The 24,744-nt window shown below is 42.7% G+C and overlaps 2 protein-coding genes across 5 annotated transcripts; one reads left to right on the top strand and one right to left on the bottom strand.

The window, feature by feature from the left end:
• Positions 1 to 189: 189 nt before the first annotated feature.
• Positions 190 to 12,692, bottom strand: MRPL47 (mitochondrial ribosomal protein L47). Of its 3 annotated transcripts, none has more exons than XM_039487860.1 (7): positions 12,522 to 12,692; positions 10,522 to 10,667; positions 9,803 to 9,863; positions 9,006 to 9,102; positions 7,749 to 7,879; positions 4,424 to 4,519; positions 190 to 900 (listed from the first exon to the last, which is right to left on the bottom strand). In XM_039487860.1, exons 1-7 carry the CDS (start codon positions 12,605 to 12,607, stop codon positions 786 to 788), a joined length of 732 nt encoding a protein of 243 aa, XP_039343794.1. In that variant the 5' UTR covers positions 12,608 to 12,692; the 3' UTR covers positions 190 to 785. The 3 variants fall into 3 exon arrangements, with proteins under 3 accessions (XP_039343794.1, XP_039343795.1, XP_039343796.1); XM_039487861.1 differs by lacking the exon at positions 12,522 to 12,692 and adding an exon at positions 12,201 to 12,318; XM_039487862.1 differs by lacking the exon at positions 12,522 to 12,692 and adding an exon at positions 12,181 to 12,307.
• On the top strand, positions 12,619 to 23,397 carry NDUFB5 (NADH:ubiquinone oxidoreductase subunit B5). Of its 2 annotated transcripts, none has more exons than XM_039487864.1 (6): positions 12,619 to 12,742; positions 15,165 to 15,250; positions 16,503 to 16,569; positions 18,539 to 18,600; positions 21,491 to 21,597; positions 23,171 to 23,397. In XM_039487864.1, exons 2-6 carry the CDS (start codon positions 15,197 to 15,199, stop codon positions 23,289 to 23,291), a joined length of 411 nt encoding a protein of 136 aa, XP_039343798.1. In that variant the 5' UTR covers positions 12,619 to 12,742; positions 15,165 to 15,196; the 3' UTR covers positions 23,292 to 23,397. The 2 variants fall into 2 exon arrangements, with proteins under 2 accessions (XP_039343798.1, XP_039343797.1); XM_039487863.1 differs by lacking the exon at positions 12,619 to 12,742 and adding an exon at positions 12,749 to 12,908.
• Positions 23,398 to 24,744: the final 1,347 nt, after the last annotated feature.

Genomic DNA, 24,744 nt, shown 5'->3' with positions numbered 1-24,744 from the left:
TTCCACTGAATCTACCAAAGATAGCACAGGCTAAATTCCTGGTTATCTTCAAGCTACTCCCTCCTTACTAAGAAAACTTGGACACAGCTATCAAGCCAGATTTAAAATTAATTTGAGAAGTTCCCTATCTAATGTACCATTGCTTTCTGTAGAGATGTTGCTCTTGAGCTTTCTATTCCTTTCCCTTACCTACTTGATTTTACAACTAGGTGGTCAGTTTGCTGCTGTAATTTGCTGCCTAATGCATTTGTTATTTTGTTATACTTAAACAGAACAGTGCATTGGACAGCTGCTATAGCTTGTATAATGTGCTATGCTAAGTGTTAAGTGCAAAAAAAGATGAAAAAAGGGAGAGAAGACCTCTTTATTAAAAGCTAAAGCAGACATGTCTACAACTGCCTTGACTGGAATCTGTCTTGCAGATGCTTTTTTACTATTAAGCATATACAGTTCAGCTTTATAGTAAATGACACGTAATATTAAAACATTAATTTTCAGCACCTGGTTTCTGGAAAAGTAATATTTTATCACAGTTAAATGACTCAGTACAAATTTATATTGTTTTGCTCTGAAGGTCTCTCAACCCAGTTATGAATTTTATTTTTAGGGTTGAGGAGCTTTATTTGGGCAGGGAAAAAAGATCAAAGAACAAAAAACCCTCACAGGCAGCCCTGTTCTTTATCTGCTGCCCACTGAAAATATGTTCACACTACATGCCAGTCATATGTAGAATCTTAAGACTACTGCAATAAAACTATTACTTGCATCACGCTTCCAGATTTATATTAATTCTGTGATTGTGCAGCAAGGTGAGGGAATTTCTTTTGTAAAAGGAACTGTTTCTTTTTTTCTAAGCTTTTCATCCTTGCTTGTTTTTTCAAGTGTTGTTCTATTCTGAGTCTGTAATGAAGAAAAATAAGCATTAATTGTTAAATTTCATTATAGCCCAACATGTTTCTCCCAGTCATATCATTTATGTCTAAATTTTGAAGATTTTTTTGTATCACTTTATTGAATTTCCTAAGACTTTCAAACTGGGCAATTAGTTTAATTGGCCAAGCTGACTTCTATTAACAAGAGTTCACTTAACCTCAGAGACTCAAGTGCAGCAATCAACATCATGAATTTATATCAGAGGCTTGTGCTGGCTTGAAGACCTGGGTGCAGCTACTACTGATAACAGTTGCTATGATGGGTAGAAGCTGGAACTAAAGAGGAGAAAGGGCCCCTACTTTATATTAGCAATAATGCACTAGGCCAGTTCCCAGCTGCTCCAAGTTTTATGAACACACACCTTTTATTCATGCTTTCCCCCCCTGCTATTCACAGAGAAAGGGCAGTTCTGCCATAGCTCCAACATGAGAAGTATATTTCATGCAAATTGTATCCTTAAATGCTTGACAGTAATACAAGATGCCTCACATATGTATGAAGTATAAATGTCTGGAGAGAACAAATTAAGAGGGCAGCAATGAAAAATAAAAGGAGAAACTAGGCTCCTAGGGGGAAATACCTGAAGTTGTTTTTAGTTTACAGAAGCTGCAGAGAATGTTTCTCCAGTTAATCACCCTTCTGAACCAGGAAACATACAAGTTGCTGACAATGGTGCCCCTGAACTGCTAGCAGAAATAGAACAGTTTAACACTAGTGCAGAACTCATCTCTTGATCATGATTTCTGTAACAGTGCTCAAGACAGTTTTGTCCCATCTTCACTAGCAGATGAGCAATTTAACAGGAGTACTGGGGGCCATTGCTGACAACACTGAGTTTTCCAGTGTAAATAGGGCTTGAGTGGAAGACTCTAGAGGGGCAACAAGATGCATGATGGATTCCTACATGTGAATTTTAGAATTGTACCAATAATTTTTTACTGCTCCTTTGACTCTTGTCCTCTAGCAGAAAATTAGAGACACATCCAAACCACCATGTCTCTGCTGTCATGCACTAGGATCTCTCCAAACATGCTTTTCAATGCAAAAATTAAGGGGAAGTGCCAGCATGGATTTGTGGGACAAAGTTAGTAAATTTGGTCAACTGGAGTACATTCCCTACACAGTGTTTAATAATGAAACAATGGACATAACTGGTTTATTTCAAACAAGCACTTGATACTGTAAATACAACAGATTAACCGTTCAAGATGAAGTAGCAACAGTGAAAGGAGTTAAAAGTTGTTTTAGGAAAACAGAAGTTGCCAGTAGAAATATAGTACCAGGTCAAAGTAGTAAGCAAGAACTGGATTAAGTTGCTTTGTGGTAGGATGCAATGGGAGATCTTTTCTAGTGACTAGACTGGAGGATGTTTAGATGGATACTAGGAAAGCCAGAGAAGAGGCAACTAGAGTAGTCCAGACAGAAGGATTATCAAGGTATGGACAATAGATAGGGTCATCAAGACAGAATTTTGTATAGGAAGTGAAAGGATTTAGCAATAGCCTGAATGCAAAAGAGAAGTCCAGTGACACTGAGGTTGATAGGTTGGTGCATGGGAAGGACCACAGAATTGACCATGAGAAAGAAATGAGGCCATAGCTCAGGTGCATAGGAAGTTCAGTCTTTGCCATTCTGAGTTTGTCAGACAGTTGCAAGCTTGACTAGAGGGGCAGCAATTAGGATGGAGATAGCATAAGGTTGAGTGAGAAGAGAAGGGACCAAGAATGGAACTCCGGAGTAATGTAAGAGTGAAAAGGAGAGAAGATGAAGCCACCAAAGGAGATGCTGAAGAACTAGTCAAGCAAGGAGTCATGAAAGCATAGAGGAGAGAAGTGAGGACGAGGGGGTAGGTGACAGTGGCAAAAGGAGCAGAAAAATAGGATGGATTCAAGCCCTTATAATACATGGTCAGAAAGAGGCCACTGGTTACGTTAGTGAGAACAATAACAGTATTAACTTTCACTGCTTTTAGCAGAAATATTCAGCAATTGTAGGTACAGTAGCACAGTTTTTTCCTCCACTTTGAATCCTACAGGTAACAAGTGTGTGGTGTGTGTGTGTGTGGGGGGGGTGTTAATAGGAGAAAATATCTTGGTTGCTTTGCACATAAAATAACTTGGGAGTACAGACAATTTTTGCAGGTGGATACATTTGACTGAAAATGGGACCAGAAAAGAGTAGAGCAAGCTGTAATTCAGAATGATTGATAGATGAGGCTTATAAATGGCTAAATAGCCCATGCAGCTCAATCTGCAGAAGTATAACAAGGAAAAACATTTTGTAATCTACATGCAAACAATACTAATTACAGATGAGTGTGAGACATAGGAGTGATTATGCATCAGAACCATCTGCATAATATATGGCAGCAGTAAAAAAGCAAATGATCTCGGGATTTTACCAGAGATGCTGAGCATAATTAAGCAGCTGGTGTTGTGGAACTGTTAGGCAGATCATAATAAATAAGGTAACATTCAGAATATTATATGCAATTCTGGGTTAGCAGGGTATGCTGAGATGAGAAGGGTGCCACTGAAATCAACCAAAATACCATACAACTTAGTTTGTATGAAAGAAGCGCCACAAAATTCAAAGTGATCGGATTATGGGTTATGGTTATACAAACTATGGCCAGACTGAAGTTTATTAGGAGATTAGAGGAATGCGCTTAAGAATTTTATCATAATTAATATGCATAGCATCAAATGTAGGGCAGGTGCTTTGTGCAAATCATCATCTTTGGAATTCTAACACTGCGTGAAACTATAAATTAGAATGCAGGCAGGGTTGACTCATTCCTTCATCTTTCCAAAAGAAGCAAGCTCGCGTTCCATGCAGTATGCTTTGTGGGCGGTCTTTGAAATTGGTCTTATCTTTGCTCTGTGTATATTAAAGAGCCCAGGGCACTTTCAAAAGAATAAAGATTTGCCCTGGTATACATGGCTCAGATTTTACCTTCACACAGTTAGTGTGCTACACACCAATCCTGGAAGGGATTCATTCATATTATTGGTAAAGTCCTTTGGGATTAAAAGTGCTCTGTAAAATCTTACCAGCCAGAATTTCTTTAAGCAAAGTCAGACCCAGAAGATAAGTGGTGACAACTTCAAAGAAGCTGGGATACAGCACAAGACACCATGTCAACAGTTACTCAGCTGTACCCAGAACCAATTATATATTAGGAATGTGACTTAATGACTTTGTTCACAGAACTGGGACCTCTTACAGATGTGCTTAGCTTTAAACAGATAAGTAATCCCATTGGTTTCAAGGAGACTATGCACATGCCTAAAGTTAAGCATGTGCCTAAGTGCTTGCAGGATCAGGGTCAAACAGTTTTTGTTCAGTGTCACCTCTTCTCCATCCCGTAAAGGAAAAAAACAATCCACAAGCTAGAAAAAGCAATAAGACTGTCCTTTACAAGGTGGGAAGAGCTAGACTAGTACACAACAAACAGGGTCAGAGAATTTTCCTTTCCATTTCAAATTACCTGATGAAATGTTTCACATGTGGCAAGTAGAAGAATTTCCTCCTGTTGTATTTTTTGTTCAGGTACCAAGGTATTGGCCACTCTTTGGAATTGTACCTGTCAATGACATACAAATTGGTTACAGTATTATCCAGAATTTAGATTGCTGCATCTCAGTTAATGGATTGTAACTAAGCTGCTCTTTTTTGTTCCAGTGGGCAGGTACCGTGCTCTAGTCCAGGGGTTCTCAACCTTTTTCGTTGAGGCGCCACCAACATGCTAGAAAAACTCCACAGCGGCGGGGCGTATCTCAGGGCTCTGGACTTCAGCCACTGGGCATGAGGGAGCTCAGGGTGCCAGGCCCCTGCCCCATGGGGTGCCGGGTGGCCCTCCATAAGCATAGTTTGACTTCCATTTTAGGGAGTCAGCTCTGCACGGCAGGGCCCGGGGAGGGAGCACCACCTCCACCCCCAACTCATCTCAGCACGCCACCCAGCTATCTGGGTTGCAGGGGAGGGGTGTGCAACCAAAAATTATAACTCAAAGAAGGGGGAGAAATCAGCTCAAAAAGTCTGAAAACTGCTCAGGGTGTAGGGAGGGGGTAGCTAGGGGCTGTGTGCAGGCAGGAGGGAGGGATAGCTCAGGGTGCAGGGAAAGGAGTGGCAAGAAGCTGTGTGCCAGGTAAGACACCCCCACCCCACTGCAGTCGCTGCTCCCTGAGGCCTCTGCCGGCCCTGTAGCTGGGTCCCCCTGCCCGGGCAGTTCTTACAGACTGTGCGAGTAGTCAAAAGGGGCTGGGAGCTGAGGAGCAGCTGCCTTGCATACCACACTGCCTGGCTGTGGCTCCCGACCTGGCAGGCAGTAGCATAGCTGGGGGGGAAGCGGCCGCTCCCCCACTGAGCACAAGTGGTGCCGTGTCAATTTCTTGGCACCTTTTTACTCACCTGGGGGAGCGATTAAAAAAAAAAAAGGCATCACCCACTGTGGTGCTTTTATTTTACTCACCCGGCGGCACTCCGGGTCTTCAGCAGCAGAACCTTCACTCTCTCTAGGTCTTCGATGGCAGTACCTTCAGTGCCACCGAAGACACCCAGAGCGAGTGAAGGGCCCGCCGCCGAAGACCTGGAGCACCGCTGCGTGAGTAAAAGCGCTGCAGCGGGTGGTGCCTTTTTTTTTTTTTTTATTGCTCCCCCTGTTCCCTCCACCTGGCTACGCCACTGCTGGCAGGGGGCGGGCCTTGGGGGTGTATGTGGAGGGGGTGGGTGGAGATGTCCGCGGGGCTGCCCCACTCTGGTTAAGGCACTGCAGTTTGAGGGGGGGAGCAACGCCCCTCTGTGCCCTCCTCCAACTCCACCCAGCCTTTCTACCCCATGGGATGCTGGGGCTCGCGGACCCTCTGAAACCAGCTTGTGGCCCCCCAGGGGGCCGCACCCCCCCAGTTGAGAACTGCTGGTCTACTCAGTAGACCACAGGACTGGTAATTGCAGTTCTCTTCCCAGCTTGTTGGTTGACCTTGGACAAGTCACTTAAGCCTCTCTAACTCAGTTTTCACCTCTAAAACGTGGATAACATGTATCCATTTCTACATATGCCTTGAGCCCATGGAATGGAAGGCATTGTATAAATGCAAACAATCAGTATTCAAGTTTCAAAATGTTATCTTTCAAAAACAAACAACCCCCCACACCACAAAAATTCCATAGCAAGTCTGTTTGCAATTTTAGCTAAAACAATTGGTGTATGGTGTCCAGGCACTGTAAAAGAAAGCTGCAGCAGGAGCAAAAGGGCTAAATAACACAGCTAAACTTTTTTTTTAAATACCAATATTGCACAGGGATGCATCAGATACAATACAGCTTGCAGGAGTGGAAGAGAATTTTGCTCCCTATACCTAGTACAAATTTAAGCACAATGATTAATGTACTCAGTACTCTACCAAACAGCCATAGAAATGATAAATGAGTCCAAGATTCAATATTCACTGTTGTATTGTCTCCACGTGAGTTTCCCTTTCTTTCTCCATCTCCCCCACACTCCTGTCACTCCAGTGTAGGATACTGGAACTGTTCCTCAAAATGCCTTTACACTGAAGGTAAAATTCTGGCCCTATTAAAGTTAATGGGAATTTTGCCATTGACTTTGATAGGGCCAAGATTTCACCCTGAATCTAAGTTTACTGGAGTTTATTGGATATAATCAACTTTAATTTACAGAGATTACAAACAATAATTTAAAATACCTGTCAACGATGATAGGAGATCCGAAATCCATCTACATATAGTCCCATCTACACTGTAAGTCAGGGATCGGCAACCTTTGGCACACAGCCCATCATGGAAAGCCCCTGGTGGGCCGGGCCGGTTTGTTCATCTGCCGAGTCCGCGGTGGGTTCAGCTGATGGCAGCTCCCACTGGCCACAGTTCACTGTTTCAGGCCAATGGGGGCTGCGGGAAGTGGCGCGGGCCGAGGCTTTTCCTGACAGGCAGTGTGCCAAAGGTTGCTGATCCCTGCTGTAAGTCCTATAGTTTTTGGAAGACCAGGTTACACAGTTGCCCCTGAACACTAGGGTGGCCACTGGCCAGGTGCCAGTTTTCAACTGGAAAGTCTGGTCAAAAAGGGGACCTTACACTTTCTGGTTACTAAGGGTGTGGGAGGCACCCTACTCAGCCAGTGCTGCCTCCTACCTGTGTCAAGCGGCTGCAAGAAAGTCCCTCCTGACCCAGGCAGGAGGGGGGAGGTGAAGCAGGAGAGCACGATGGAGGAAGAGGAGTGAATGAGGGGCAGAGCCGCAGGGGAGGTTCCAACACTCCTGCTGGAGTGTCCGGTTTTTAAAGAATACAAAATTGGCAACCCTACTCAATACAGTGGTCTTGCAATGCAGCTGAGAAAAGTCCAAGTCTATAGCACAACATGGAAACATTTTGAACTCATTGGCACAGAAAGACTGAACCATATTTCAACCACATCAGGGGACTACCATGTTGTAACCAGGTCCCCCAATACTGTAAAACTTTGAATCTAAATGGGAACAAGTTCTGTTTGCTGTTTATCTGGTGATTTATCCATGGAATTGCAAGAGAGTGGTTACCACCACCTCGGCCCAGCTAACTGCTTAGCAAAGTTGCCAGTGATGAAACACATCCCCAAAGGTATTAATGTTGTTTAATAAATACTGCTTTTCTCTTCTAGATGGTAGATATATCTTGCTCTTGATAAGGTTAAAAAGATGCTTTTTCCACAATAGACATGTTATCTGACTCTTTTTCTGTAAGATGTTTCTGTTTTTGATAGTACTGATACCACCTACAGCTCTGCACTTATAGAACAGTAATCCTCTTTCCCATACCAGTAAGTACGTCCTAAGAAGTCATTTCGCCACTCGCCAGGTCGCGGGTTTTCGTGGCCTGTTTGTAACAGCCGCAGAGCAACTTCTCTTTCTTTAATAACTAAGTTTATTCTTCCCATAGACTTTTCCACCTGAAAACAGAATAACCATTTCAACATCAGGGGTAGCCGTGTTAGTCTGGATCTGTAAAAGCAGCAAAGAGTCCTGTGGCACCTTATAGACTAACAGACGTATTGGAGCATGAGTTTTCGTGGGTGAATACCCACTTTGTCGGATGCATGAAGCCACAATGCCGGCTATTGATCTGTGTTTAAAATAAGGATCTTTTAGTTAAGGTGCCAGCTGGCTAAGGCTCAATCCAGACAATGAGTTGATGCTGGCAGGTTGTGGAAAACAACTGGAAATATGCAGATTGTATCTGCATTTCTGACAGAGTTCAAGGGAGTGGTCTGTCATGCTGGTTGGCAACTTGGGGTCTCAGTTCCTATTGGATGATCAAAGAGCAGCAATGGCCAAACTATAACATTTGACCAGAAGCTTCTCAACACTTTTCCAGCTAAAAACCTTGTTACCATGATTCACGTGTGAGTAGATGAAGTCTGCAAATTAAGATAGGGAGAGAAATGAGTAGGCAAACAAGGTCAAAAAACTGACAGCAAATGTTAGAGAAAGAGACACTGAAAGAGGGTAAGAGAAATGTGAAAAGAACCAAGAGGTCACAGGTTCGTAGAAGACCAGGGAAGATAGAGAACGAAGGAGTTGAAGGCAGCAGAAAGTTCAAGGATAAGAATATGGGCGGGCTGCAACTTGGGCCAGGAAAAGATACCAGAAATGACTGAAATCAGATTCAGTGGAATGAAAGAGGTGATTTAATATGAATTTGATTTAACATACAATCATAGGAGTGGAAGGGACATCGAGAGGTCATCTAGTCCAGTCCCTTGCACTCATGGCAGGACTAAGTATTATCTAGACCATCCTTGACAGATGTTTGTCTAACCTGCTCTTAAAAATCCCCAGTGATGGAGATTCCACAACCTCCTTAGGCAATTTATTCCAGTGCTTAACCACCTTGACAATTAGGAAGTATAGGAGGTGAGAAAGGCTTTGGAACAAGTTAACTTTTACATTGCTACCCTATGCAAAATGAATCCAGGAACATAAGTCTGGGAACTGTCCTTTACAGGTTTGCAAACATTGCATCTTTCACACACAGTTTACCTGCAGTGATGTTTTTAGCTTATATGAAAAAGTTACCTTTTCTAATCGTTCCGGACTTGGCATAGGTAAACTTTGTCGCTTTGCTTCTTGCTCTAGAGTTAAAAGCATGTTTCTCTCTTTCAGTAGGACATACCTGAATCAAAGAACGTAATAGTACAATAAGGTCAGAAATTAGATTTAACTTTTAGTAGTAACATGCTTGTAAATTATTCACTTAAATAGTGATTCTCAGTCGCTGGGATTACACGATTTTGTGTCTAGTACTCTGGGCTCCCAATGTCAAGTTAAAAAAGCTGTGTGTTTGTTTTTTTTAATTCCTTGCCTATGCTACTTAAGTTGTACTTTTAAAGATCTTGCAATTCTAACAATCTGATTAATTTTTAACAGGGCTTTTTCCTCTGTGATTTCACAACACTTTACAAAGGATGGGTAAACACCATTATTTCCTGTTTTACAGTTGGAGAAACTGAGGGACTAAAGTAATTTATCCCAAGCTCACATAGTCAGTGGTAAAGGTGGGAATTAGAACCCCATGTGTCTTAACCCCTAGTCCCATCCTCTGTCCATGAGACCACACATTTTTATATAAACCTTTTAAAGAACATCCTTAACTGATGGGCCAAGTTGGACTCTTCTGCACTGGAACCCAATTCACCACTTCTACCTGCAATACACTGTACATACTCTGACCAGAATTAGAGTCCCAGTACAGGTTAAAGTGTGCACAACTGTGTGGGAAACTGAGTTCACTGACTAAATACAGCCATGTCTTTCATATGAAACCTGGCACATATGCCCCAAAAGGATAGGAAACACTGCACTAAAACACTTACCAAAGTTTGTGCAAATCTTCATTACTCTTGTTTCTTAGGTGTTTTGCATGCCACTCATCCCCTGTAAAAACAACAGCAACAAAAAACAGTGATTTCATCTAAACACGATCCATTTTCTGAAAAAATATTTCCACCTGCACACCATGTTGATTCCCTAGAAAGAATGTCAAATTACAATCACCAGTTTTTGAAGGTTTTTCCTTGTAGATGACATTGAAATACTGACCAGACCCAACCCTGCTTAGAAAACAAGACCATGCTCAAATGTGAAAAAAAAAAAACTGTGTACTGTTCCCTAATATTTGTAGGGGGAGTTCAGAGCCAGGGACAGTTGTAGACAGAAGCAGGCAGGGAAAGGGAGAGGGGGAGGAGAGAGAGAGAGAAAAGTGGCTTTATTAGAATAAGGAAAACAGTATTATCCCTGAAGTTCCTTGTTCAGTGTTAGAAGTGCAACCCTTTCTGTGATCTATTGTCACATGACAATATGGCTAAAGACTATATGCTGGGCTATAGGGTTTAGACATTTTGCCTCTGCTCTGCATGATAAATGTTCCACTTGTATTAACACAGGATTAAAATATAAAAGCAAATGAATATACAAGAAGTGACATGACATATTGCCACTAAATAACCTCTAAAATCCTGCATATTAATTTGCATATTTTTAACAGCAGAAGTATATCAAAGACACCAAATCCAAAAGGTTAAAAATAACTCACCAGATTTAACTACAGTTTCTCCCCAGTTTTTTGGGTCATCAAAAAACTCTTCCAGTCCTTTCCGTGACAAAGTAGTATGGAGAAACTTACACTGATAGAGGGGCTCTACTTTAGTACTGTTCTTATGGAGCAGGTTCAAGGTTAATCTGCAAAAAAGGTAAGAAAAATATATATTTGATTAGGGGGAAAAAAAGGAATCTGCTAAATATGAACTTTACCCTCCTTTCCATTTTCATGGACACCTTCCTATTCTGATTGCAACAAGTTTTCTATTTGCTGATTCTCCAACACTGGAGGTTGCAGAGTCCACTGGAGAGAGAGTCAAAAGACATGGGTTCAATTCCTGGCTCTGTCAATGTCAGACACATCATCTCTATTTTCATTTCCCCTCTCAATCTTTGTGTGTCTTGTTCTCATTTGTTAATAAGCTTCCTGAGCAAGGAGATAGTCTCTTATTATGCGTCTGAGTAGTGCTGAGCACAAAGAGGCCCTGATCGTGGTTGAGTCTTCTAGGCACTACTATGAAAAAAATAACAAATAACTGGTAAAAACAGCATTTATGAAAAACAAGAATGACATGCAGAAACAAGTACTGCATTTCATAACATTAATACTATGTGCAGGAAGACACCATTATTACAAAAAATGCCAAAGGATATATTGATGGATTAATTTATTTAGCCTGTATTTTTTTTTCAAGATTTGTTATTTCTGATGTCAGTTTACAATAATAAAGAGAACACCTATTTTGTGTGGGATGGAAGTAAGTGCAGGTCTAAAAATTAATGTAATCCCTTTTGGCAAGGTACAGCTGAGACATATTCCACAGTTTTCTGTAGCGTAACTCTGATTCCATTACAATAAGCTGTACTAAAATATAAATGTGAAATTTCAATACATTGTTTTGAGAAATGGATGAATGTTACTCAGATATTAATCATTGTGAAATCATACTAAGTACCAATCTGGGTTTAGTCAGCTTTATCCTTCTAAAGAGAGGGACAAATTATCTGAAAGAATGAATGCATACATAGTCTTGCTTTCTGTGTGTGGATATTAAAGACTGTATAACTTATTATTCAAGAGGAGGACTTTGCCCAATGGCAGTTTCACGCTTGATTGTCCCCAGGAGGAGAATGAATTTCATTAGCACTGGGTGAAACTATTCCTTCATTACATCGCTGATAAACTAGATGTTGAAATATTATGGGATAGGCACTGTAAGAACCTGAACAGGATTACTGAGGGACAATCTTCACTCATTAATATATTTTGCTTTCCGCCACCAACTCTCTATATAACTTTTTTCATGAGTAACATACTCAAATACAAGAATACTAAATATCTAAACTGTATTCTTAAATTCACTCACCTAAATTCGGGTTATTGCTGATTATGCACTATATGTAAATTATGACTTTAAAAACAAATGTTGTAGTTGTGAATAATCTAAGCACTATACCCAGATGTACACTCTCTTCTCAACCTATGTATTATATAACTTTTTTACCAGTAGCTTTAATAAAATTTTTAAAGCTCTTTGCAAACAAACACAGACGTAAGGGGGTTTTGCTGTTATTTTGACAGTGGTTGTAGAGACAGTGGCATTAGGAGCTGGGTTCTAGTTGGGATGAACCGCTCCAGCGTGGCTAGGCTCACCCCACTGTAGGGGCACTAACCCCAGGCCCTGCGGGCTCCGCTGGCAGAACATCGCTGGCCGGCTACATCGGAACGGCCCCAGGTCCGCCACAAAGCGGGGCTATTTCGAACGAACACACCATGGCCCAACGGGCGCTTCAGCCTGCCAACGGCCAACGGCCCCTTTCCCTCAGCCGCCCCAACCGCCCCAGCCATACAATGCACGGGCCGGGCCAACCCAGCTCAACAGCCCAAGACACCCGCCCAACGCGGCCGCGGGGGGGGGGGTCACCACATCACATCCCCTCCCATCCCCTCCCCCGCCCCACGGGAACCAGTTACCCCGCTCAACAGGCCCCTACCCGGAAAGGCAGGCGCCTGGCGGGGCCTGTAAGACTCCCGAGACCCTCACGGCGCTGAAGAAGCGCCGGCAAAGGGCGGCCGCCATGATACCCACAATGCCTTGCGCCACCGGCCACTTCCGGCCGGGAGACCGGAAGGAGAGGACTACGGGTCGAATTACTGTACAGGACGACGTGCCCGATTCCAAGATGGTGGCGCCACGGCTTCGCTCTCGTTGGGGGTAAATGGCCAGCGGCCCCACCCCGTGCCAGTTTCACATATGGCCGCCATGAGCCTCCTGCTCCGGGCAGCGGCCGCTTTGGGGACTCGCAAGGTCCTGTTCAGGGCGGCAGGTGGGGGGCGCGTCTCCTTGCTGGGCAGGAATGTCGTGTCCTCCGGCATCATCGGTATGGAGCCGCCGGGCGGGGGCGGGGAGCTCGGTGTCCTCTGTAGCGGGGTGACCTTGGGGAGCGAGGTGGGGGCTCGGTGTCTCTGCGGAGCGGGTAGGGGGTTGGGTTTCCTCTGGGGAAGGGGGTACTGTAGGAAGAGGGGATCCCTATGGTGGTGGGGGGGGTCTCCTTTGGGGAGAGGAGGGGGGGTGTTTCCTCAGTAGAGAGGGGGGTTCCTCTTTCTAGTGATTAGCGCATGTCTGGAGGATTTGCGTTTTATTCCTGGTTCTGCCACTCTCGTTGTGTGATTGATTGTGAGACCGAGGCCCATTGGTACCAGCTGGCAAAGGGTTCCCTGTTCTGTTACAGTAACTCCTATGAGGCCTAAGAAACTCATGGCACCTAATACACTGCTTTCATAGTATTTGTCTATGAAGACTTTCATGTGAGGCTTTACATGAAAGCCAGGATCATGCTGATCATTAATATTGTTGTAAAATGTATGGTACAAACACTATATAAAACACTATGTATGCGTAATGAAAATGTTTTTAAGTCGGTGTCCAAGGCAGTTGTGACAAACAGGTTTTGGGTCAGACAAAGGATGTTTGGGATTCACATGGTGCTCTGGTGGCCTTGTAGATTAAGCACTGTAAAGCAATATAGTGAAAGCTCTATTTACATATGCAATCAATAGGAAAGGTGCATACAGGAAAAGAAAACAAGCCATAAGGCTTAGCCTGGCCATGTGCAGAGACAGTGAACTTTGGGACTATTAGTCGAAGGCAAAAAGACATCCCTTGATTCTTCACCGAGGAAGCAAAAGGGCAGTGCTTTGGGCATTTATGAAAGAGGGATCACAGCCTTGTTGGTTGGAGATGCTGAAAGAAGGCTCTGGTTGAGAATAGACTGTTTTAGACAGGAGGGTAGCCTATTAGCTTAAGTGTAATCTCTAAAACGTGTGTTACGATTTTGTTTTATAGGTAACTTTTCTGTTTCCATTGTCCTTACTTTCTATCTCTTAAATCTTAGCCTTTGATGATAATCTTATTATTGTTTTCACTGTAAATATATCTCTGTGCTAAGATGTTATATAGGAGCTGACTTTCAGTTAAATCAAACTTGTATATACACTCTCCTCTTGGGGATAGTGAACCTGGTATTTCTGTGAGTGTCCAGTGCGTAAGGGTTGGACACTACAAGGAGATGATTCAAAGAGGACTGCAGTGCAAAGTAGGAGCTAGCATAAGCCCAGAGAAGTGATATTGGGTGGCTGAAGGGCTGGCAGTGTCAGAGACATTCCCTGCCTGTGTGAGGGGGAAACAAAGTGACACAATCCTGGGCACCCTGAGAAAGGGTCACAGTGACCTTGGACAAAATACTCATTTTTGGCTTCCCTTTTTGGAAAAGGAAATAATATGATCCTATGTTACGGGGTGGTCTTTGAGATCTGTAGATGGGAAGCTGAAAGCTGTTAAGTTTTTTTCTTGAAACAGCTAGCTAGTAGCCTTCTGGAACATCTTGAATTCAAGTTGGTTGTGTTGTATGCTGCTGCTACTTTTCCCCCTTGCATGGAGAATTTTCTCATTACCTTGATCTTATAATGTGCACCATATGAGAAGGTCCTTGCACTGAGCTACATTGAACCTGCTGGGATTCTTTGCTGGTGCAGAGATCTGCCCACACTGAGCTAGTTGCAAGATTGGAACCTAAATGTCAAGCAGGCCCCCACACTTAATGTGTAATACAGCCAGATATAAACTTCCTTTTTAGTATCTCAGTCATTGCTTCTAGCTGTTGATTTCATTTCTGTTCATAATGCAGTGCAAAAGTGAGAGCTTATAGTCATATGCACAAATGTCCACATAGGAGCCAATATGTCACCACTCCTGTTCCACGATAGACCTGGGGTCAAAATTTTGGCCACCCTAGTCAAGACCTAGTAGCATGCTAGTGTGTTCCCTAACAGTAGAAATTTTATATGGAGGATTCTTGTGCAAACTACATTTTCTTCAACTCATCTATTTTTCCTCTGACTTGCTCCATAGAGAGAGTTTTATCTTGGAATACCACCACTTCTGTAGCATACAGTTGGGCTTAGCTCTAGGAGTCCTGCTCTCCTAGGCAAAACGACAAATACCTTACCAGCCTGCAGTAACCCACCCGTTACTGAATGTTTTACTACTTTTTTTTGCCTGCATCGCAGAGTTTCTCCTGTACATAATCACTGCAGATGGGAAAAGGACATAATAATATCCTGGTTTAATTTCGCAGCTCCAGTACGACATGGAAGCCATGGGAAAAGAATGTTTGTCATCAAGCCAACAGATTTCTATGATAAACGATTTCTGAGGTTGCTGGTAAGTTAATTTTTTGTTGTTGCAACTCTTAGTATAACTTAAATAATTTGTAAGTGATGGACTGTGTTTAAGGCGTTAATACACTCATTCCTATTGTTTACAATGCAATAGCATCCAAAATGTGTTAGGCACTAGCTACAGAAACAAGATTTCCTAGTCTCTATCCTGAAGAACTTGCCATTTATAAAGACAAAGACAGATGGGGCAAAGAGATATGTCATACCCGCCAAGTGCTCAGGGTGGTGATTGACATCTATTATGTTAGCGACCTTTTTTTTTAATTGTGGGTGTGTGTAATATATATAAATGAAGTATCTTCAGTTTCTCCTTTTTAAGCTATTTTTAGTTAACTGCTACTTTTTTATTGTTGCTGTTTTAAATCCTTGCCTGTTGTCTTTTTAAATTTTAACTGTCATCTGTTTTGCAGGTTTAGTAATGTTTTAGCTGTTGGCTGTTTAAGTCGTGTAAAACTTGGCTCCAAGACCAGGAGCCCTCCATTACTACCCCATAATAAGTGCATCTTCCTTCCATCCAGCCCACCACACCAGAGATTTAGGCTCTGTAGGCCTGATCCAAAGCCCGTTCAAGTCAATGAAAAGATGGGCTTCTGATCAGATCCATTATGTGGGGAAAATAGTCAGCCAGGTGGGACTCCTTGGAGTGAGGGCCCTGCAATCACTGATCGTTGTTGTATCTTTTTAACAGATTTTGTATAAAATATTAATTCTCAGCTTGCAATGGGTTTTTTAAAAATTGCATTTTGACTCAAGTTCAGTCAAAGGTAGTTTTAGTGCTTCATTATAGTTAATCAACTCCAGGCTTTGAGTAATATTGTTTTACATAACAACAGTATTGTCTAGTAGTTAGAACAAGAGACTGGGATGGAGGACTTATATGTTGCATTCCCAGCTCTGAAACTGATTCAACTTTATAACTTTGTTAAGTCACTTATTTTCTCTGTGCCTCAATTTGCTATGTTGTACAAATGGGATTAATACGTGTATCACCTGGGTTTTGAGGCATGTTTACTGTTTTCTGAAATGCTTTGAGATCCTTAGCTGGAAACACTAAGTATTCCAGTTGCAATAATAAACCATATTTGAAGGTATATAGAAGAAATATTGTGGAAGTTCAGATTTTGGTGTTCTAATACAGGAGAGATAATTGTAAGAGTAACTGAGATTGGCAGAAGAAGTGGTATATTTTTCTGATAGACTAATCTGGTGTCTTTTTCCCTCCCTCTGCTAAACAGAGATTCTATCTATTATTGACTGGGATACCACTAGCAATATTTATAACGTATGTCAACATCTTCATTGGTAAGCATTTCTGTGATGTTTAACTAAGCTACGTTGTTGAACATTGTTAAAGTTGGATAAAGAAAATGAAATAGGTCTGATAGTATTTCAGACCCTATTCTCTAAAGCTGGCTTGGTAACTATGGGTCATGTTTAAGGCTGCATGTCTGTCATGGAAGTCATGGATTCTGTGACTTTCCATGACCTCGGTGACTTCTGCAGCAGCCGGTGCGGTTGGCTCTGGCAGCCCCTGGGCCAGCCACACCAGCCTCTGCTGGGGCAGTCTCTGGCCACTGTGCCTCCTCCCCTCCCCCCCAGCAGCAGTAGTTTAGGTGTGGGAAGGGGCTCAGGGCTAGGGTTGGGGCAGGGTGTGGGGCGGCACTTACCTCTGGGGGGGGGCAGAGGGGCTCCGTGCACTGCCTCCGCCAAGAGTGCTGGCTCTGCAGCTCCCATTGGCCAGGAACTGCAGCCAATGGGGGCTGCAGGGGTGGTGTCTGCAGGCAGGGACAGCGCGCAGAGCCCCCTGGCCTCTCCACCTAGGAACTACAGGGACATGCTGGCCTCTTCCAGGGAGCTGCGCAGAGCATGGTAGGGAGCCTGCCAGCCCTTCCAACTCCCCCTGCACCGCCCCCAGCACCAGCGGGGGTCCCAGGCTGTGTGCTGCTGCCCCCCACACCAGCGGGGGTCCTGGGCTTCCCCCCAGGACCCGCGGCACCCTCTAGCACCCACAAAGCTCCCTGGGCCATGCCCCCCCAGGCAGTGCCCCCCCCCCCCCCCCAGCAGCACCCATGGCGCCCGGCCCAAGTTTTAGTTAGAGGTATGTAGTACAAGTCATGGACAGGTCACAGGCTATGAATTTTTGTTTACTGCCCATGACCTGTCCATGACTTTTACTAAAAATACCGGTGACTAAAATGTAGCCTTAGTCATGTTGTGTAAAAGTATACTGAAAAGGAGAAACTCATAGCTGACCCAACATCTCTTCCTTCTCTACCTGTTTTATAAAATGCAGGGAAGCTTCAGATCAGGGGTTGGCAACCTTTCAGAAGTGGTGTGCCGAGTTTTCATTTATTCATTCTAATTTAAGATTCTGCGTGCCAGTAATACATTTTAACGTTTTTAGAAGGTCTCTTTCTATAAGTCTATAATATATAACTAAACTATTGTTGTATGTAAAATAAATAAGGTTTTTAAAATGTTTAAGAAACTTCATTTAAAATTAAATTAAAATGCAGAGCCCCCCCACTCCCCCTCTCCAAAGCGGTGGTCAGGACCCAGGCAGTGTGAGTGCCACTGAAAATCAGCTCGCGTGCCGCCTTCAGCACCCGTGCTATAGGTTGCCTACCCCTGCTTCAGATAATTGATCAGTAGTTATACATGTGTCTATTCTCCATTTGATAGTCTTGCAAATCATATTTGCATCAGTGACGTTTATGTCACTTCCCACATAATGAAGAAGATAATGTTTTCTGTCTGGATTTAAACATATACCTTGTGCATATTCCAAGATAGGTGTACAGAATATACATTTAACAGGACACTGCCAATTTAAAATCAAATTTCTTCCTGATGTTTTTTTTAACCTACAATGTAATTAACCTTAGATTGCATTAATTGAATGATCAGAGAAAAATGTATTTAATTTTTTTTCTAGCGTGTTTACTTTGTAATGGCACTTTGGGTACAGTCAGTTTCACTCTTTCCTCTGTATAGTCAGTCATTTCCCCTTTTTGTTGTGCAGGTTAAAATATAGGCGTGTGTAACTAGAACAGAATTGGTAGGAGGACTCAGAAGCACGTATAGTACCTGAAACTACTTCCAGGCTGTTCCAACTCACTTTTTTGAAACTGAATAGAATCAAATTGATGGTGTCTCTTTAAATACTTTGTGTGTGAAATGCTCTTTAGTTGGTCTTTGTTTGTTTGAGGAAAGTAAAGTGTGTTTCTAAACTGTCAATAGTATTGAACATCCCTCCATTTTCTCTGGGCAGGTGAAGCTGAACTTGCAGAAATTCCAGAAGGTTATATTCCAGAGCACTGGGAGTATTACAAAGTAAGTACAAAATTATGAAAGGGATATGGCATTTCCAGCACACTCCTCCTCATCATACCTCAGTCTTGGGAGGAAAATATTTAAAATGTGTTGGATATATTAATGAGGATATCGGCTACTTTATGTGATTGGGTCTTCATGCAAATATACAGCTTTCAAATTAAATACATGTTATTTTATTAGATCTGTTTATGGTATTCTAACAGTAGCAGATGCAGCTGACCTGTAATGTACATAGCTGTGTAAATAGTAAGAGCACTGTACATGAAGTTGTGAACATAAAATCCGTAAATAACAAAAGCGCTATTACCAAGTCAAGTTCTAAATCTCTTTTCTGGTCACCAGTCCATCAAGGGTTTTTTTGTTTTGTTTTTTGAACACTCCTCTGAGCTTCAGGTCTTGAGATACTAGACTTCAAAATTACATTGTTTATCTCATCTGAATGACTTTCAATGAATACCAGCAAAAAGAACAGGAGTACTTGTGGCACCTTAGAGACTAATACATTTATTTGAGCATAAGCTTTTTTTAAATAAATTTGTTAGTCTCTAAGGTGCCACAAGTACTCCTGTTTTTGCAGATACAGACTAACACGGCTGCTACTCTGAAACCAATGAATACCAGGAAATTCATACTTTTATAGTAGGGCTGTCGATCACAGTTAATACCTGTGATTAACTGAAAACAAAATTAATGCGTTCATTTTTTAATGGCGTTAATCGCGTATCTCTGGGTGGGGAGGGAGGCATCAGCTGTGGAGGGACCTGACAGTGTCCGGTCAGGCACAGTAATGCCAATCCGCCTCCGGAGGGCAGGGAGAGGAGAGGCAGTGGCTCACATTCCGGCTCCAGTGGAGAGGTAGGGATCCTGACCCTGCCATGCCCCACTACTTCCAGCTGACCCCTTGCTCCGGAGATGGGCCCGCCCCTCCCCGCACCGTGCCCCAATGCTCCTAGCCAGCCCTTCACTCCAGGGACCAACCTCCCCACACGCTGTGCTGCATTGCCTCCAGCTGGTCCCTCGCTTTGGGGACCGATCCCCTCTCCCCCCCCCACCCGTTTCCCCCCATGCCGTGCCCCATTGCCCCCAGCCAGCCCCTCACTCTGGGGGTACCCCATAGAGATCAGGGGCCTGCTGAGCTCAGCCTCCCTGTACTAGCCTCTCCTCCCATGCTGTATGCCGAGTCCCTGAGGTAAAATACAGCCTCCCTTGCAAGTAAGGGCTCGCTCAGCTGAAGGGAGCCCACCTCGCTCAGTAAAAGGAGGAGAGCCTGGTGGTGAGCCCAGTACCAGAAACCACCCTTCCAGAAGCGGCAGCAAAACACCTCCCTCACCCTCCTCCTGAACAAGTCATTGCTTGCCCCCGCCCCCCCCCCATTGTCACCCTCTGTCCTCCCAGAACCTCCTCTTGCACAAGTCATTGCTTCTCCCCGCCCTTCACCCATCCTCCTCCAACACTGACTGCAGATTTCTAAGATGAAATTCTCTTCCTCTGTGGACAGGGAGCGAGCCTGGCAAGCTCAGAAACCCAACAGGAGCAGCAGCAAGAATTCACCCTTCTCCTGCACAACTCACACCCCTCCCATCTCCACAATACTGACTTTCTGAGATTAAAAAAAATCTTACCCCTTCAGTAAGCCAAGACTCCTCTAAAGGAGACACACACCAAATAGTATACATAATAAAGGCTAACCCAGCAGCAGCAGGAAAATAAAGCCTCCTGCACAATTCACTCCCCTACTGAATGCTAAAATCCTGAGGTAAAATTATTCCCTATCCACAGCAAGGACTGAGTGGACTTGTAGGCTCTAAAGTTTTACACTGTTTTATTTTTGAGTGCAGTTATGTAAAATAATAATAATACCTGTAATTCTGCATTTGTAAGTTAAACTTTCATGATAGAGATTGCACTACAGTACTTAGTATTTCAATTCACCTCATACATCTCTTTATCTTGTAGTGCAAATATTTGAATTAAAAAAGTGAGCACTGTAAACTTTGTATTATGTTTGAAAATGTAGAAAACACCCAAAAATATTTAAATAACTGATATTCTATTATTGTTTAACAATGTGGTTAAAACTGCAGTTATTTGCTATTAATTTTTTTATTCTCACGATTAATCACGATCGATTTTTTTGAATCGCTTAACAGCTCTATTTTATAGTATTTGTCAGCAGTGAATCAAAGTCCAATATCTCTCAACTTTTCAGAGCTAAAAACAAAGATTTTTGCTGAGAGTCACAGCCCTGGTGGTTCATGAGATGTTACTTTACAACTTTCACTGATTTTTTTTGATGTAACTGTATTTTTGTTTTTAACTGGCTAATGATTGTACTTAGCAATACACAGACCTCTATGTGACTAGTTCAATTTACACTGGGATTGAAAGATTAAATAAAAGCTTCTATGTGCAAATAGCACTTAGTATAAAGATTATTGAATCTTTACAGTAATAGGTTTAGAGTCCATTTTATGGAGATTATGGTAGCAATTTTTGATTAACTCTATTTCAGAAATTTGTCTTACTTTGTTCTTAAAATATGAAACACAGATTTTTTCCCCCATTGCAACTGTCCTCTTTTTCTTTTCTTTTCTTCTTTTTTTTTATTCCACAACAGCCTATTCTATTGTGTGTTATCTTGGATAATGTCAAAAATGGCAAATGGGTAACTTTTTTTCATAAGCCCCGATCTTCCAAACATTTACTCATGTGCTAAACTGTGTAACTGTGAGTAATCCTGCTTAAATTAGTGGTACTCATGATAGTAAAGTTAAGCACTAGAAAGAATATTTAATGTGATCAAATTTCCCTATTATTATTATTTGTGGAGGGTTCTTGTGTGGAAATTATATGAGTAATCTAATATTTTTATTTTCATCTCTTCCAGCATCCTATAACTAGGTGGATTGTTCGTTATTGCTTTGATTCTCCTGAAAAGGATTATGAAAAAATGTTGGCCATAATTGATATTGAAAGTAAAAAAGCTGACCTAAGGTAAAGATAGGATGGATTTGCTGAAGCTTTTAAAAGCCAATATATACTGTACTAAACCATTTCAATGATGATACAATAGTAGAATTTTTCTCTTAAATTGGACATCTGATCAGGGCTTGAAAAAATCACCTGGCCCTTGGTGAGTGAGAAGCTTTTCGTGGCAAATATTGGTTCTAAACCATCAGTTTCTACAGAATGTAACTTTAGTTTAAAAAATAATAATTGTAACAATAACTCTTCAAACACAAACCAAGTGTAAACCAATGCAGTTTTATCTTCCTGAGTCAGGGACAGACAACTCTTCTGTCTCTGCTAATGCTTATAGATTCGTTCTGGTTCATTGCTGGTGTCCAGAAAACCATGGACACCAGTGACATTGTCCAGTATCATGTTAGTGTCATGCTGCTGTTGCTTGGGTAAACTGAGCACTAACAGAGGAGGTGCTAAGCTTCTTGGAATGTTGCCCCTAGACTTTCTTGGTGGAGCCCCTTCCACCTTCATCTTTCCTGGTTATTTCTGACTGGAAGGTATCTGGTAAAGTTTTCAGTTCATGATTATGAAGGAGACTACTGTCTATGTTTAGAAATCTCATCAGGTTTTTTTATTGTTATTTTATTATTTCTTCAGCTAGTTTACTGAAAAAACAAGTAAATAAACCTCTATCCCGATATAATGCAACCCGATATAACACGGGTTCGCAGACAATGTAGTAAAGAAGCGCTCCCGCGGATCAGCGCGTCAGCTCCCAGCTGGGGTGCTCCGCTTCCTGCCGCCAGTGAGTGTAGGGAGGTTGGGGAAAGGACGCCCCCGTACTTACCTGCGGCGGGAAGTGAAGCGCTGCAGCTGGGAGCTGGCGGAGTGGAGCGAGCTGGGGCCGGGCTGCTCTGCTTCCCGCTGCCGGTGGGTGCGGGACCTTTCCCCAACACCCCCACCTCCCTACCCAAACACCCCGACATAGCTGGGGCTGGGGCAAGGAAAGTGGAGTGGGCTGGGGCTGTGTCGCTCTACTTCCCGCCGCAGGTGAGTACGGGGGGCTTCCTTTCCCCAACCTCCCTGCACTCACCGGCAGTGACGGAAGCGGAGCGCCATGGCTGGGAGCTGGCGGAGTGGAGCGGGCTGGGGCTGGGCTGCTCTGCTTCCTGCCGCTGCCATTGAGTGCCTGTCAGGGGGGCAGGGGCGGACAGGGAGCAGGGGCATTGGGTAGGGGTGGGGTCCTGGGGGTGATTAGGGATGGGGTTTCTGGAGGAGGCGGTCAGGGGACAAGTTGCAGGGGGGCCAAAGCAAGTTCGATATAATGCGGTCTCACCTATAGCGTGGTAAGATTTTTTTGGCTCCGGAGAACTGCATTATATCGGGGTAGAGGTGTATAATGAAACACAATGATGGAATGTTTAACGCCATGGATAATTATTCATATTTGTAGTATTGTTCCTACGGACATCGTAGAATATATAGGACCAAATACAATGCTGATGTAAGAGGGTATGACTCCTTTGATATCAGTGTTAAATGTGGCCCATGGAAGATGATAAATTACATGCTGAATTTGACTTTCATTTTCCATTTCTTATAGACTGAAGGAAATGGCGGCACATCGACTAATGAAAGAGAGGGGAGATGGGCCCTGGTATTACTATGATACCCCTGATAAAAATCGTATTGATTATTCTGCTAAAGCAAGTCCTGACAATTAAGCAGTTAGTCCACTGTTCCAAAAGAGCACCCACAAATAGCGACTGAATAATGTAATGTGTATCCTGTTATTACTTGCTGACTTAAATAAAAGTTTCTATTTCAGTATTTTTCAGTGTTGATTCTAGTAAGTTTTTAAATAGACAAACTTGTTGCTAATCATGTACAGCTGTAAAATGTGTACAGATGGAGAGAATGGCTCTCATGTCAGTTGCTAATAGTTTGTCTGTTTCCCAATGGCATCAGTAGGTGATACTGGTTTTGTAACACATTTCCTCCCCAGAGGACGGTGGTCACCAGCTCATTTCACACAGGCCATCAAACAGCCAGACTGACCTGAGCTAGATTGGAACAAGTATCTGAGAGGTGAAAGACTCTATTCCACCACCAAACCATCTGATTTGTCTCTTATATAGTCCCATACCTAACTTTAAATGAAATGTATGAGAAAATAAATCATAACTTTATTTTTTATGGATAGTAATAAATTAAATATAAGTCAAAGCACTTTTTAATTGTGAAATATTTCATAGAATGTAAATTGTTTTTTTGTTTTTTTTTAAATTAAATCTTCAGTTCTTTGGAACATCTCAGATTCAAAAGCTCCATCTCTATCACTATAGACAACTTCACTATCTTCCCTGCCAGTCAGGCTCACAACCTTGTTATAACAGTCTTCACTCTCATTGTTTCATATCCAGACTCTGGCCGTAGCCTTTCACTGCTTCCTCTACATCCCTACAAATAACCTTCCGTCCTCACCACTCAGGCCATGCTACTCTCCTCTATGAATCTCTTCATTAGCTTCTTGCCTTCCTCCTCAGTTTCAAACCTCCCACCATCGTCTTTAAGGCTCTGCATAACTCAATGACAGTCTGCTCTCATTTCTTCCTATCTCCAACCATTTCCATATTGCCGATGGTCTTCCTAAATGCCCCTTTTATCTCTTTCTTCAACTTGTGTCTAACCTCTGAGGTTAGACACTCCCTCCTTGTAAAGCCAATTCCTCTGAAAGATACTCCTTCCACAATGCTTTTCAACACTGCTGTGTGGCCTTTTTTTTCTTTAAACAAGGTTTAAAAAAATCTGCAACCTCTGTTATGTTCTTTACTATAATGTATCTGAACTAGACTGTACGCTCTGTTGGGGCAGGAACTGTCTTCATCCATACAGGGCTGAAGACATGGTGCTCAATAAATGCATTCATATTTAAGAAACTCCTACTACAGAATGATACCTTTAAAATGAAAAATATCTGGGGTAGATAAGGGTTATAGTTTCAGGTAACTGAGCATAACACACAACTAATACTTTTTGTCTTCAAAGTGATTTTTAAACGCAGCTAATCCTCTCACTAATCCTGGGAAGTTTCATATTATCCATGTTTTACAGATGGTGTAATTAAGGTAGAAGTTGGCTGACTTGCCCAAATCCACAGAATTTACAGTATTAACA

This window comes from Mauremys reevesii, linkage group 9 (assembly GCF_016161935.1).
Source record: "Mauremys reevesii isolate NIE-2019 linkage group 9, ASM1616193v1, whole genome shotgun sequence".
In the NCBI taxonomy this organism is placed as follows: Eukaryota; Metazoa; Chordata; order Testudines; family Geoemydidae; genus Mauremys; species Mauremys reevesii.
Note: the sequence above shows the minus strand (reverse complement) of the source record. Positions and strands in the feature narration are given on the sequence as shown.